At 36.7% G+C, this 15210-nt stretch overlaps 2 protein-coding genes across 3 annotated transcripts in view; one reads left to right on the top strand and one right to left on the bottom strand.

Moving 5' to 3' along the window:
* The window catches only part of LOC133657622 (erythroid differentiation-related factor 1-like), a 62427-nt gene that overhangs the window by 4116 nt on the left and 43101 nt on the right, over nt 1–15210 (top strand). The gene's annotated exons all lie outside the window — the stretch shown is intronic.
* Nucleotides 86–13564, bottom strand: LOC133657626 (autophagy-related protein 16-like). Its single transcript, XM_062059185.1, has 6 exons — nt 13397–13564; nt 13272–13335; nt 13122–13191; nt 6637–6710; nt 632–883; nt 86–569 (listed from the first exon to the last, which is right to left on the bottom strand). The coding sequence occupies exons 1-6, from the start codon at nt 13482–13484 to the stop codon at nt 494–496; spliced, it is 624 nt and encodes a 207-aa protein (XP_061915169.1). The 5' UTR covers nt 13485–13564; the 3' UTR covers nt 86–493.

The following is a 15210-nucleotide window of genomic DNA, read 5'->3' on the forward strand; positions in this document are numbered from 1 at the left end:
TAACAGGAGAGGTTAAACTAGCAAAAAAAAGTAACTTTATTTCCACAATACTCAGTATTTCAGATAGGACAAAAAAAAACATACGAGAATTTAACAGCAAACACAATTTGTTTTAAAACATGCTTAAAAGTTTCGAGCTTTTGTTACATCTTCAAACCCACTGACAGTAAGTTAAAAAGTGGACAATTGATGACAACACACTTTACCTGAAGACGGGATGTGTTTGTTAAAAGCAAAAAATTCGCCAAAAACCGAATGAGCTGGCTCTTTAAATGAGCGGTGACATCACGGCGTGAGTAACAAGGTGCAACAAGGAACTTTGATGAGGTCGCCGTACCTCTTACTGCATCATCAAGGCAATCATCGCCACGGACCGCGTGGACGTGTAGGTGTCCTGACACGGTTCTTTTTCACGACTAAAACGGCCATGTTACCTTGATAAAGACGCGGATTTACTTGTCTTGTCCATATGCGGGTAAAATGAGGCGTGTGCTCAGGAGCCGCTTTCCTGGGGATCGCCATCCTTCTTCGCCAGGTGCTTCCTCAAGTGCCTGGCTAAACGTTGCCACCTGGCCAAAAAGCAATAAAAGGAGTAAAAAATGCCGCATTCAAGCGCTGACTCTCAACGTACCTCTCCTGTGTGGCGTTGTATTTATTCAACCTCGCCGCCTCTTCCTCCTTCTCCTCCATCCAGCGCCGCAGCAGATCCTCTTTGTCACGGCGGGCCTGCGACAGCGTTTCTTTAAGCCCCTTCCGCTCCAGGTAAAGGGCGGCCAGCTCCTTCGTCTGACACTCAATGGCGAACTCTTGTCGGTAGACGCTCGCCTTCAGGGCGTTACCCCCTTTGGCCAGAGTGAGGGCCTCTTGGCGGTGGCGGGACACACTGAAACGGTAGCATGACGTCTAGGGATGATGTTCGAAACCGGTTCTCCCGGTTGTTCGATAAGAAAAGAACCGTTCGATAAGAAAAGAACCGATTACATGGACTCGAATCCCTTTTTGAGAACCGGTTCCCGTTATCGAGGCCACTGTAGTAAAGAAAAAGAGTTGGTTCTTTATTCGAATCCCTGGGAACGAATCCCGTCCCACAAGAAATGCCCTGTGGGACATCACAGGAAATGACGTAGCTCAGTCATTAGACTGAGCTACGTCATTTCCTGTGTTGTCACACAAGCAGCAAAAATAATGGACCGGAAAAAACGCCTCAAGGCATGGCTATTCACTTATAGTGATCACAGAGACAGGTTATTTTTGTGTTACTGTATATATTTGTTTTACTGAAAAATCCCACTTAATATGCATTGGGTAACAACAGTCAATATTTCTTTATTTTATTTTTTTAGGTGGGTAACAGTCAATATTTATTTATTTATTTTTTTTTTTTCTTATAAAATAAAAGTGAGCTTTTGTTAAACCAAATTTTGTGTTTTTTTCCATATACAACAACCTATATACGGGATTCGATAAGACAATCGATAAGGAATCGGTTCGATAAGAGGATTCGATAATGGGCTCGAACTCGATAATTTCTTATCAAACATCATCCCTAATGACGTCACATGGGGGCGGTATGGCTCGGTTGGTAGAGTGGCCGTGCCAGCAACGTGAGGGTTCCAGGTTCGAGCCCCCGCTTCCGCCATCCTAGTCACTGGCGTTTAGGCTTGCAAAATTCCGGGAATATTCAAACTTGGAAAATTTCCATGGGAATTAACGGGAATTAAAGGGAATAAACATTGAATGCAACATGCTAGATCTTGCAGCATGATTATTTACATGTTTTTTTTTTATTTATCTTTGCTATTTGAGCTTATTGGACCCTAATTAGAATAAAAACTAAAATCATCTTTTGATATGATGTACTTAGTCCATAAGTACACAAACGTGTACTTCATGTTTAGTGACATGCTAATTCTTATTTTTACACTTTTTTCCCCCCCAAATTCCATTGTATGTTATACTCTTCTGACACCACCAGATGGCAGTATAAGTGTCCACATAAGCGGCCATAAGACCCCAATTCAGTAGTGTACACAATTTTGGAAATAAGAGCTAAAAAGGTGCTGTCCACGCATGTGGCCACTAAGCCTTTAGAGCAAGGGTGTCCAAAATTTTTCCACTGAGGGCCGAACACTGAAAAATCAAAGCATTTTGATATTTTTCATTTTAAAAACCAATACAATATATGGATAACAAAGATATCTTGATCCCGGGGATCCCAAAGGGTTTTGGTCAAAAAAAAAATTTTTAATTTGTCATTATCTAGTATTATTATTATTATTATTATTATTATTATTATTATTATTATTCAAGGTTTAAATCTCTAGATCAACATTAGGTCTATCTGTCAATATAACATTTTTAAAGATTTAAGTTGTATGCCATTTTTGTCAAGGAAAACCGTGTTTTTTTAAATGGAAAAAAAACACAAAATATGCAATATTTCCCCCCAATAAAATTTTAAAGTGGAATATTTGAGATGATATAATAATTGGAGTCTTAAAAAGGTCAATAACTCATAACAACATTGATTTTAATTAATCATTTTTTTGATCAATGAGTCTTAAAAAAAAAAAAAAAAAAAAAATCCAACATTTTCTTTTACTTTTACCACAATAGTCTCAAGATCAACTTCAGATCTATCCGTCAATTATAAGTTTTATTGTTGTTTATGTTTTTTGTTTGTTCGTTTTAAGCCCTTCTTTAAAAAACTTTGTTTTTTAAATGGCAACCGAAAAATATGCAACATTTCCCCCCCAAAATATCTCAAAGTGGAATATTTAATGTGAAGTAAATGGAGCCTTGAATAGGTCAATAATTCATAATGACATTGATTTTGATTCATTATTATTTTTTAAAGAAAGAAACTGCCTGCATGGCAGCTTTGTGTTATTAGAGTAAATAATGCAACATTTTCTTGTTACATTTCACCTGTTTACTCTTTTATAACACTTTTTATGTTTTACATTTTTTTTCATGGTATTTTTAGAATGTGCCGTGGGGCCGTTAAAAAATTACCTGCGGGCCGCAAATGGCCCCCGGGCCGCACTTTGGACACCCCTGCTTTAGAGGGTTGAAATGCAAATTCAGTTGAATTTCAACCCTGCACTGTTCATTCCTCAATCACATGTGCAGTGCGTTCTTCCATCACATGCCCAGATAATTCCCAGCATGCTACACACTACAGGCCATACTAGTATTTGAGCCCAAGGACTGGTAAGTTTTGATGATATTACCGGGGTAAATATATTTAATATATGGTATTTAAGTGTAATAGAGGTGTAATTGCTTTGTTACTGTATGACTGTAGACTACTCCAGCAGACTTCCACTCAAGCTAGCTAGCTCTTCCTGTACTTGTTTAATGATTTCGGGGCCAATATCTCTAGCTAGCTAGGTTTATGTACCACCACCAGTCTCACAATAAACCGAAAATATTTCTCCGTTAGCCGTGATGCTAATTTTCTCTATGTTAAATCCCATTCATTTATGCTAACGACGTTAGCGATCCGAATTTACCTTTTTTTGTGATCTGTAAAGTTCAACTAGCAAATGCCAAATCAAACCTCTGCCTTCTGTTCTGCTAGCCAATATGTTGTCATACAAGAATGTAGGTTATAGTTTGATTTAGCATGCTGATTGACTGTTCATTTATTCATCTAGCCCAGGGGTCGGCAACCCAAAATGTTGAAAGAGCCATATTGGACCAAAAATACAAAAACAAATCTGTCTGGAGCCGCAAATAATTAAAAGCCATATTACATACAGATAGTGTGTCATGAGATATAAATTGAATTAAGATGACTTTAAGGAAACTAAATGACCTCAAATATACCTACAAATGAGGCATAATGATGCAATATGTACATATATAGCTATTAGCTAGCCTAAATAGCATGTTAGCATCGATTAGCTTGCAGTCATGCAGTGACCAAATATGTCTGATTAGCACTCCACACAAGTCAATAACATCAACAAAACTCACCTTTGTGCATTCATGCACAACGTTAAAAGTTTGGTGGACAAAATGAGACAGAAAAAGAAGTGGCATTAAAACATGTCTTAGAAGGTCGGAGAAAGTTGTACATGTAAAGAAACTACGGTGAGTTCAAGGACCGCCGAAATTAGTAGGACAAAACGGCGCTCGCCAAATACTCGAATCAGTGAAGCATGTTTAATATAAACAGTGTGATTTATAACAATTAGGGAGGTTTGTGTCATGTTTGTCCTCCTACAGAAACCATATTAAAACAAAAAATATATTTTTTCCCCCTCATCTTTTTCCATTTTTCATACATTTTTGAAAACGCTCCAGAGAGCCACTAGGGCGGCGCTAAAGAGCCGCGGGTTGCCGACCCCTGATCTAGCCTATTTCTATTCATTTGTCCATCGGTCAAATATTTTTTAAAGACTACTCCAATTGTTTAGCTGACTATTTATATCTGTGTGTGGCATTGCATTGGTGTTTTACAAGCTTCTCATCTTATTCTACAGAATAATGTCCAACTTTGAATAATCAAAAAAATGGTCAAAATTTTCCAAACTTCCCGAACCTAATTTACCGGAAACTTTCCACCCCTTTGCAACCCTACTTCCGTTGTGTCCTCGGGCAAGACACTTTACCCACCTGCTCCCAGTGCCACCCGCACTGGTTTAAATGTAACTTAGCTATTGGGTTTCACTGTGTAAAAGCGCTTTGAGTCACTAGAGAAAAAGCGCTATATAAATATAATTCACTTCACATCATGCAAAGAGAAACAAACACACAGTGGTACTTCAACTTACGAGTGTTTTTGGGCACGTTTTTGTGCTTTTGAGGTGCAAGCAAAAATGTGAGTTACAAGCCATTAGTTGGTGTAGTAAATGTCACAGCAGCTACGTGTACACATTTACCGTATTTTTCGGACTATATGGCGCACTTAAAATCCTTTCATTTTCTCAAAAATCGACAGTGCGCCTTATAACCTAATGTACGGAATAATTGTGGTTGTGCTTACCGACCTCGAAGCTATTTTATTTGGTACACGGTGAATTTTTAAAGGCCTACTGAAATGAAATTGTTTTATTTAAACGGGGATAGCAGATCCGTTCTATGTGTCATACCTGATCATTTCGCGATATTGCCATATTTTTGCTGAAAGGATTTAGTAGAGAACATCGACGATAAAGTTCGCAACTTTTGGTCGCTGATAAAAAAAAGCCTTGCCTGTACCGGAAGTAGCGTGACGTCGCAGGTTGAAAGGCTCCTCGCATTTCCCCATTGTTTACACCAGCAGCGAGAGCGATTCGGACCGAGAAAGCGATGATTACCCCATTAATTTGAGCGCGGATGAAAGATTCGTGGATGAGGAACGTAAGAGTGAAGGACTAGAGTGCAGTGCAGGACGTATCTTTTTTCGCTCTGACAGTAACTTAGGTAAAAGGGCTCATTGGATTCCACACTTTCTCCTTTTTCTATTGTGGATCACGGATTTGTATTTTAAACCACCTCGGATACTATATGCTCTTGAAAATGAGAGTCGAGAACGCGAAATGGACATTCACAGTGACTTTTATCTCCACGACAATACATCGGTGAAGCACTTTAAATACGGAGCTAACGTGATAGCATCGTGCTTAAATGCAGATAGAAACAAAAGAAATAAGCCCCTGACTGGAAGGATAGACAGAAGATCAACAATACTACTATCAGGAGACACCGAACCTGTGCCGCCTGTCGAAGCCTAGCAATGCTGTTGCTAACGACGCCATTGAAGCTAACTTAGCTACGGGACCTCGTCAGAGCTATGATAAAAACATTAGCGCTCCACCTACGCCAGCCCTCATCTGCTCATCAACACCCGTGCTCACCTGCGTTCCAGCGATCGACGGCGCGACGAAGGACTTCACCCGATCATAGATGCGGTCGGCCGCCAGCGTCGGATAGCGCGTCTGCTATCCAACTAAAATTCCTCCTGGTTGTGTTGCTGCAGCCCGCCGCTAATACACCGTTTCCCACCTACAGCTTTCTTCTTTGCAGTCTCCATTGTTCAATAAACAAATTGCAAAAGATTCACCAACACAGATGTCCAGAATACTGTGGAATTTTGCGATGAAAACAGAGCTGTTTGTATTGTGATACAATGTGTCCGAATACTTGCGTTTCAACCATTGACGTCACGCGCATACGTCATCATACATAGACGTTTTCAACCGGAAGTTTAGCGGGAAATTTAAAATTGCACTTTATAAGTTAACCCGGCCGTATTGGCATGTGTTGCAATGTTAAGATTTCATCATTGATATATAAACTATCAGACTGCATGGTAGGTAGTAGTGGCTTTCAGTAGGCCTTTAATGTCGGTCATTATGGTGGCACATTACGAGAGCCATGGGATTTTTTGGAGGCGGTACTTGGTGAAAATCGCTGTTCCATTGTATTGTTTTTATGCAATATTGTTATGTAAAAGTTATTTTCTTGTTAAAAGACAAGCTACATGTTGGGGTGGGATGCAAGCACCAATTGATTTCAATGAATGTCAATGGGAGATATTGATTAGAGTTTTGAGTTAAGAGCTCCATCACAGACCCAATCAGGCTTGTAAGTTGAGGTATCAGTGTAGTGACACATAAACGCAGGCTCCCTGGCGGAGGTAATTACCGTGACTGCCAGTGCTGCAGCTCGGCGTCTTTCAAATGCAGGACGGTGGTCAGATCAGAGACAGTCTGAGACAACTGAAGAGACACCAAACAATGGACATGAAGACAATTAATACATTTTTCCCATTCAAAATGAATTGGCCATTTATCTAAATTCCACCATTTCCACATTTTTCAACCGATTCAAACCATTCCACCTTCAACATATTTCACTCATCCTGGACATTCAAACTCACATTTTTCCAAGTTCAAAAAAATTCCAGGAATTCCCATAAATCCCAGTTTTCCAAACCCTATTTTCACCGTTTTTTTCTGTCGACTACTCCTCCCACATGTTTCAACTCACTTCAACCGTTCCACCGTCAAAACACTCCTTTTAATTAGGATAAAAAACAAAGTTGTTTTTTGAACTGGAAAAATTCCCGGTTTTTCTGAAATTCCCGGAATTGCGTAATACCTTTTCTGAATTAAAAATGTTACTACTTCAACATTTCTCGACCGTTTTGAAAAACTCCAACACCAATTCATTCAGATCATTCATAATGTCTTACCATTTTTAAAAAAAATCATTTTTTTCCAGGAATTCACAAATTTTCATGAAATTCCCATTGAAATGAACGGGACATTTTTCGCAGTTCCACAACTCCCACATTTTTCATCCAAATCAAACCGTTCCAACTTCAAAATAGTCAGCCTGTTCAAAATCGTGTGCTCCCTTTCAACAATGATTTTAAAAAAATAATTCCAGGATTTTTTAGAATTCCCAGTTTTTAGGACCATTTTCCCCATTCAAAATGAATGATCCATTTCTCAAACTTCCACCGATTCAAGCCATTCCACCTTCAACATATTCAACTCATCCTGGAAATTCAAGCTACCATTTTTCCAAGTTCACAAAAATTCCAGGAATTCCCATAAATCCCAGTTTTCCAAACCCTATTTTCACCCTTTTTTCTGTCGACTACTCCTCCCACATTTTTCAACCCACTTCAACCGTTCCACCGTCAAAACACTCCTTTTAATCAGGACAAAAAACAAAGTTGTTTTTTGAACTGGAAAAATTCCCCAAATTCCAGGAATTCCGTAATGCCATTTCTGAATTAAAAATGTTACTACTTCAACATTTCTCGACCGTTTTGAAAAACACCAACTCATACAACTTTTTTTTTTACCATTTTCAAAAAAATTCCCTCTTTTCCAGGAATTCACAATTTTTTCGTGAAATTCCCATTGAAATGAACGGGTCATTTTTCGCAGTTCCACAATTCCTACATTTTTCATCCAAATCAAACCGTTCCAACTTCAAACTGTTCAGCCCATTCGGGAATCGCGGGCTGTCCCTTGACAAATTCCAAAAATTCCCAGATTTCCCAGAAGTCCAGGTTTTCTGGGACATTTTTCCCATTCAAAATGAAATGGCCATTTTTCTAAATTCCACCATGTCCACATTTTTCAACCGATTAAAACCATTCCACCTTCAACATATTCCACTCATCCTGGACGTTGAAGCTGTCATTTTTCCAAGTTAAAAAAAATTCCAGGAATTCCCATAAATCCCAGTTTTCCAAACCCTATTTTCACCCTTTTTTCTGTCGACTACTCCTCCCACATTTTTCAACCCACTTCAACCGTTCCACCATCAAAACACTCCTTTTAATCAGGATAAAAAACAAAGTTGTTTTTTGAACTGGAAAAAATTCCCAAAATTCCAGGAATTCCGTAATGCCATTTCTGAATTAAAAATGTTACTACTTCAACATTTCTCGACCGTTTTGAAAAACTCCAACACCAACTCATTCAACTTTTTTTTTTACCATTTTCAAAAAGATTCCCTCTTTTCCAGGAATTCACAATTTTTTCATGAAATTCCCATTGAAATGAACGGGTCATTTTTCGCAGTTCCACAATTCCTAAATTTTTCATCCAAATCAAACCGTTCCAACTTCAAACTGTTCAGCCCATTCGGGAATCGCGGGCTGTCCCTTGACAAATTCCAAAAATTCCCAGATTTCCCAGAAGTCCAGGTTTTCTGGGACATTTTTCCCATTCAAAATGAATTGGCCATTTTTCTAAATTCCACCATGTCCACATTTTTCAACCGATTAAAACCATTCCACCTTCAACATATTCCACTCATCCTGGACGTTGAAGCTGTCATTTTTCCAAGTTAAAAAAAATTCCAGGAATTCCCATAAATCCCAGTTTTCCAAACCCTATTTTCACCCTTTTTTCTGTCGACTACTCCTCCCACATTTTTCAACCCACTTCAACCGTTCCACCGTCAAAACACTCCTGTTAATCAGGATAAAAAACAAAGTTGTTTTTTGAACTGGAAAAAATTCCCAAAATTCCAGGAATTCCGTAATACCATTTCTGAATTAAAAATGTTACTACTTCATCATTTCTCGATCGTTTTGAAAAACTCCAACACCAACTCATTCAGAACATTCAAATTTGTTTTACCATTTTCAAAAAATTCCCTCTTCCAGGAATTCACAAATGTTTCATGAAATTCCCATTGAAATGAACGGGTCATTTTTCGCAGTTCCACAATTCCTACATTTTTCATCCAAATCAAACCGTTCCAACTTCAAACTGTTCAGCCCATTTGGGAATCGCGGGCTGTCCCCTGAAAAATTCCAAAAATTCCCAGATTTCCCAGAATTCCAGGTTTCCCAGGACATTTATCCCACTCAAAATTAATTGGCCATTTTACAAAATTCCACCATTTCCACATTTTTCAACCGATTCAAACCATTCCACCTTCAACATATTTCACTCATCCTGGACGTTGAAACTGTCATTTTTCCAAGTTAAAAAAAATTCCAGGAATTCCCATAAATCCCAGTTTTCCAAACCCTATTTTCACCCTTTTTTCTGTCGACTACTCCTCCCACATTTTTCAACCCACTTCAACCGTTCCGCCGTCAAAACACTCCTGTTAATCAGGACAAAAAACTTGTTGTTTTTTGAACTGGAACAATTCCCGAAATTCCAGGAATTCCGTAATGCCCTTTCTGAATTAAAAATGTTACTACTTCATCATTTCTTGATCATTTTGAAAAACACTAACACCAACTCATTCAGTACATTCAACATTCTTTACCATTTTCAACAAAATTCCCTCTTTTCCAGGAATTCACATATATTTCATGAAATTCCCATTGAAATGAACGGGTCATTTTTCGCAGTTCCATAATTCCTACATTTTTCATCCAAATCAAACCGTTCCAACTTCAAACTGTTCAGCCCATTCGGGAATCGCGGGCTGGCCCTTGACAAATTCCAAAAATTCCCAGATTTCCCAGAATTCCAGGTTTTCCGGAACATTTTTCCCATTCAAAATGAATTGGCCATTTTTCTAAATTCCACCATTTCCACATTTTTTAACCGATTCAAACCATTCCACCTTCAACATATTCCACTCATCCTGGACATTCAAACTGTCATTTTTCCAAGTTAAAAAAAATTCCAGGAATTCCCATAATTCCCAGTTTTTTCAAAACACTTTTTTCACCCTTTTTTCTGTCGACTACTCCTCCCACATTTTTTAACCGTTCCACCGTTAAAACACTTCTTTTAATCAAGACAAAAAACAAAGTTGTTTTTTGAACTGGAGAAATTCCTAGTTTTCCCGAAATTCCAGGAATTCCGTGATACCTTTTCTGAATTAAAAATGTTACTACTTTAACATTTCTCGGTCGTTTTGAAAAACTCCAACACCAACCATTCAGAACATATACAATTTTTACCATTTTCAAAAAAATTTCGGCTTTTCCAGGAATTCACAAATTTTTCATGAAATTCCCATTGAAATGAGCGGGACATTTTTCGCAGTTCCACAACTCCTACATTTTTCATCCAAATCAAACCGTTCCAACTTCAAAATTTTCAGCTTGTTCAAAATTGTGTGCTCCCTTTCAACAATGATATAAAAAAAATTCCAGAATTTCCTAGAATTCCCAGTTTTTAGAACCATTTTCCCCCTTCAAAATGAATTATCCATTTCTCAAACTTCCACAATTTCCACATTTTTTCAACCGATTCAAGCCATTCCACCTTCAACACATTCAACTCATCCTTGAAATTCAAGCTACCATTTTTCCAAGTTCAAAAAAATTCCATGAATTCCCATAATTCCCAGTTTTCCAAACCCTATTTTCACCGTTTTTTTCTGTCGACTACTCCTCCCACATTTTTCAACCCACTTCAACTGTTCTACCGTCAAAACACTCCTCTTAATCAGGACAAAAAACAAAGTTGTTTTTTGAACTGGAAAAATTCCCGGTTTTCCTGAAATTCACGGAATTCCGTAATACCTTTTCTGAATTAAAAATGTTACTACTTCAACATTTCCTGACCGTTTTGAAAAACTCCAACACCAATTAATTCAGATCATTCAAAATGTCTTACCATTTTAAAAAACAATCCTTTTTTTCCAGGAATTCACCAATTTTCATAAAATTCTCATTGAAATGAACGGGACATTTTTCGCAGTTCCACAACTCCTACATTTTTCATCCAAATCAAACCGTTCCAACATCAAAATAGTCAGCCTGTTCAAAATCGTGTGCTCCCTTTCAACAATGATTAAAAAAAAATAATTCCAGGATTTCCTAGAATTCCCAGTTTTTAGAACCATTTTCCCCATTCAAAATGAATTATCCATTTCTCAAACTTCCACCGATTCAAGCCATTCCACCTTCAACACGTCCACCTCATCCTGGAAATTCAAGCTACCATTTTTCCAAGTTCAAAAAAATTCCAGGAATTCCCATGAATCCCAGTTTTCCAAACCCTATTTTCACCCTTTTTTCTGTCGACTACTCCTCCCACATTTTTCAACCCACTTCAACCGTTCCACCGTCAAAACACTCCTTTTAATCAGGACAAAAAACAAAGTTGTTTTTTGAAATGGAAAAATTTCCCGAAATTCCAGGAATTCCGTAATACCATTTCTGAATTAAAAATGTTACTACTTCAACAATTCTCGATCGTTTTGAAAAACTCCAACACCAACTCATTCAGAACATTCAAATTTGTTTTACCATTTTCAAAAAAATTCCCTCTTTTCCAGGAATTCACAAATTTTTCATGAAATTCCCATTGAAATGAACGGGACATTTTTTGCAGTTCCACAACTCCTACATTTTTCATCCAAATCAAACCGTTCCAACTTCAAAATATTCAGCTTGTTCAAAATTGTGTGCTCTCTTTCAACAATGATAAAAAAAAAATTCCAGGATTTCATAAAATTCCCAGTTTTTAGAACCATTTTCCCCATTCAAAATGAATTATCCATTTCTCAAAAATCCAAAATTCCCACATTTTTCAACCGATTCAAGCCATTCCACCTTCAACACATTCAACTCATCCTTGAAATTCAAGCTACCATTTTTCCAAGTTCAAAAAAATTCCAGGAATTCCCATAAATCACAGTTTTCCAAACCCTATTTTCACCGTTTTTTTTTCTTCTGTCGACTACTCCTCCCACATTTTTCAACCCACTTCAACTGTTCTACCGTCAAAACACTCCTCTTAATCAGGACAAAAAACAAAGTTGTTTTTTGAACTGGAAAAATTCCCGGTTTTCCCGAAATCCCAGGAATTCCGTAATACCTTTTCTGAATTAAAAATGTTACTACTTCAACATTTCTCGACCGTTTTGAAAAACACCAACACCAATTCATTCAGATCATTCAAAATGTTTTATCTTTTTTTTTTTAAATCCCTTTTTTCCAGGAATTCACCAATTTTCATGAAATTCCCATTGAAATGAACGGGACATTTTTCGCAGTTCCACAACTCCTACATTTTTCATCCAAATCAAACCGTTCCAACTTCAAAATAGTCAGCCTGTTCAAAACCGTGTGCTCCCTTCCAACAATGATTAAAAAAAAATTCCAGGATTTCCTAGAATTCCCAGTTTTTAGAACCATTTTCCCTATTCAAAATGAATTATCCATTTCTCAAACTTCACCGATTCAAGCCATTCCACCTTCAACACATTCACCTCATCCTGGAAATTCAAGCTACCATTTTTCCAAGTTCAAAAAAATTCCAGGAATTCCCATAAATTCCAGTTTTCCAAACCCTATTTTCACCCTTTTTTCTGTCGACTACTCCTCCCACATTTTTCAACACACTTCAACCGTTCCACCGTCAAAACACTCCTTTTAATCAGGACAAAAAACAAAGTTGTTTTTTGAACTGGAAAATTTCCCCGTAATCCCGAATTTCCAGGAATTCTGTGATACCTTTTCTGAATGAAAAATGTTACTACTTCAACATTTCCCGATCGTTTTGAAAAACTCCAACACCAACCAGTGTTTCATCCTGGAAATTCAAGCTACAATTTTTCCACGTTCAACAAATCTCAAGCAATTCTTGTTATTTCTAACCTTCAGCATTGGAGCATTCCTTCAGGAATTGCCTCACCTCGTTGTCTAATACTTTTTCTACTTTGTTGAAAATGGGCCAACTCACTTTTTCAGCCAGATGTTCACTCTCCCTGAGCTGTAGTTGAAGTAATCTCACATTGACTCCACCTTCTGAGCTGCAATGCAAATATTGTATTTGTCAAATATAAACAAATAGTGGGAAAAAATGACCAAAAAAATAAAAATAATTTCTAACCTGTTTGACTGGACATCTTTCAAAATCTGCAGACGAATTTCAAGTCGTTCTTCCAAATGAGACACTGCAACATTAAAATAATGAATATATTACCATTATAATATGCAAATGTATATCATTCTCACAGCTGGTAAAGACTCCTTCATATGGATGCTTCTCTCTCTGATCTCTGAGTAGAAATTGAGCACGCACTTGACTCTTCCAGCTCCCCATTTTAGTTCAGGGAAAAATAAAAATAACCTTTTCTCGGTCACAAACTCGATTGTGTTCCTGCGGTGGTCGAACAACAGTTGATTGTTAAAAAGCTGGCATCAGCTGATGAATTCCTGCCCTGCCCTCATAGCAGGCACGTTGGTGTCATGGCTCCTCCCCCCACAATAAAACATTTGTATTAATTATTTAAAACAATATATAATATCGCGTAAAATTCAGATATAAAATGATGTTCATTTGTATTTTGTTTCTCAAAACCAATAGTTGTGTGACAAAAGAAACCGGAAGTTAATATCTACTTCCGGTTTTACGTTGATATGTCCAGTTAGGTTAGGTTGGCTAGATTTTCAACATAAAACGTCACCGGTCAAGTTCGCACAGTAAATCCGTTAGTTAATTAATAATCCAATTTAATTAGGATGATGATAAAGTTATTAATAAATATAACATAAATAATTATACAATATGGAATATAATTGAAGTTATCAATCAAGCAAAACGTTTGTATGTCAATATAGTACTAATAGGTTATTTAATTTCCCCGTGTTTGTTTGATAAATATATTCCCTGTGAAATAATGATAAACATTTAATGAATATCCTACTAGTGGCCCTGTAAAGAGACCATTACTAGGAAATGGATATATCCCAGGAGAGTCCAACTTTGAAGCAATGGATGGAAATCCCAATGGACATATATAAAATAGAGAAGATAACTGCTTTTATTAGTTATAAATTGGATACATTTACTTCATACTGGGAAAACATAAGCCTGATTTTAATTCATCGAATTAGTGATTGTACTGTTAAAAAAAAAAAGGATTAATCCCTATATGTCTATATATATTTTTATTGTATTTTATTTAAAAGTATTATTTATTATCTATTTATATTATTTTATTTTCGATTATTATTATTAATAATGTTGTCTTTCTTTAATTGATCTATCTGTAAATATTATTATTATTTTGTTTTCCTAAAAACAAAAAATATTTTGACGTTTAGGTCAGACAAGTTGACAACAGATATATGATGTATGTAAATATGATGTAATGGATAGGAATGCCAATAAGAATTAAATGGAAATACAAAAGAACCAAAAGGGAGTGGTTTATTTTTCCACATTTAACAAAAGCTGATGTCATTCTGTTCGTTCTCGAAGCACGTTAAATGTTCTCAACTTTTCTAGAAGGAATCCCCGGCTGGTAGGTACTTCCGGGTTGCGGTCTCGCGTTTAACACTATTACTAATATTTAATTTAATAACAAATTGATCTACTTCATGCAGTTTTCATGTTTTGTTATATTTTGTGTTCTTACTTTATCATAAACATAAAATAATTTTGGTAAAAGACTTTTAAAACATTGTCACGTGGTCAAACCCGGAAGCTGATATCATTCAGTTCTTTCTAGAAGCACGTTGAAAATAAATGTTTTTTTCTTGTTTGTTTGTTTGTTTTCTATTGAACAACAAACATGCATTTATAATTCACGAACAGTCAAGGAACTTTCAACAAAAAGGAAATAAAACAAAAGAAAATACAGATAGAGTATTAATAAAAAATAAAAATTAAAAAAAAGACAAAAAGGGCTACCTAAATCACTTTAAATGTTTTTATATCAAATTAAGGGCTTTTGTACTCTTAATCATTCTCCAAAATTTAAACATTGAAAATAAATGTTCTCGATTTTTCTAGAAGGAATCCCCGGCTGATAAGAGTTCCCGGG

This window comes from Entelurus aequoreus, linkage group LG09, assembly GCF_033978785.1.
Source record: "Entelurus aequoreus isolate RoL-2023_Sb linkage group LG09, RoL_Eaeq_v1.1, whole genome shotgun sequence".
Classification (NCBI taxonomy): domain Eukaryota; kingdom Metazoa; phylum Chordata; class Actinopteri; order Syngnathiformes; family Syngnathidae; genus Entelurus; species Entelurus aequoreus.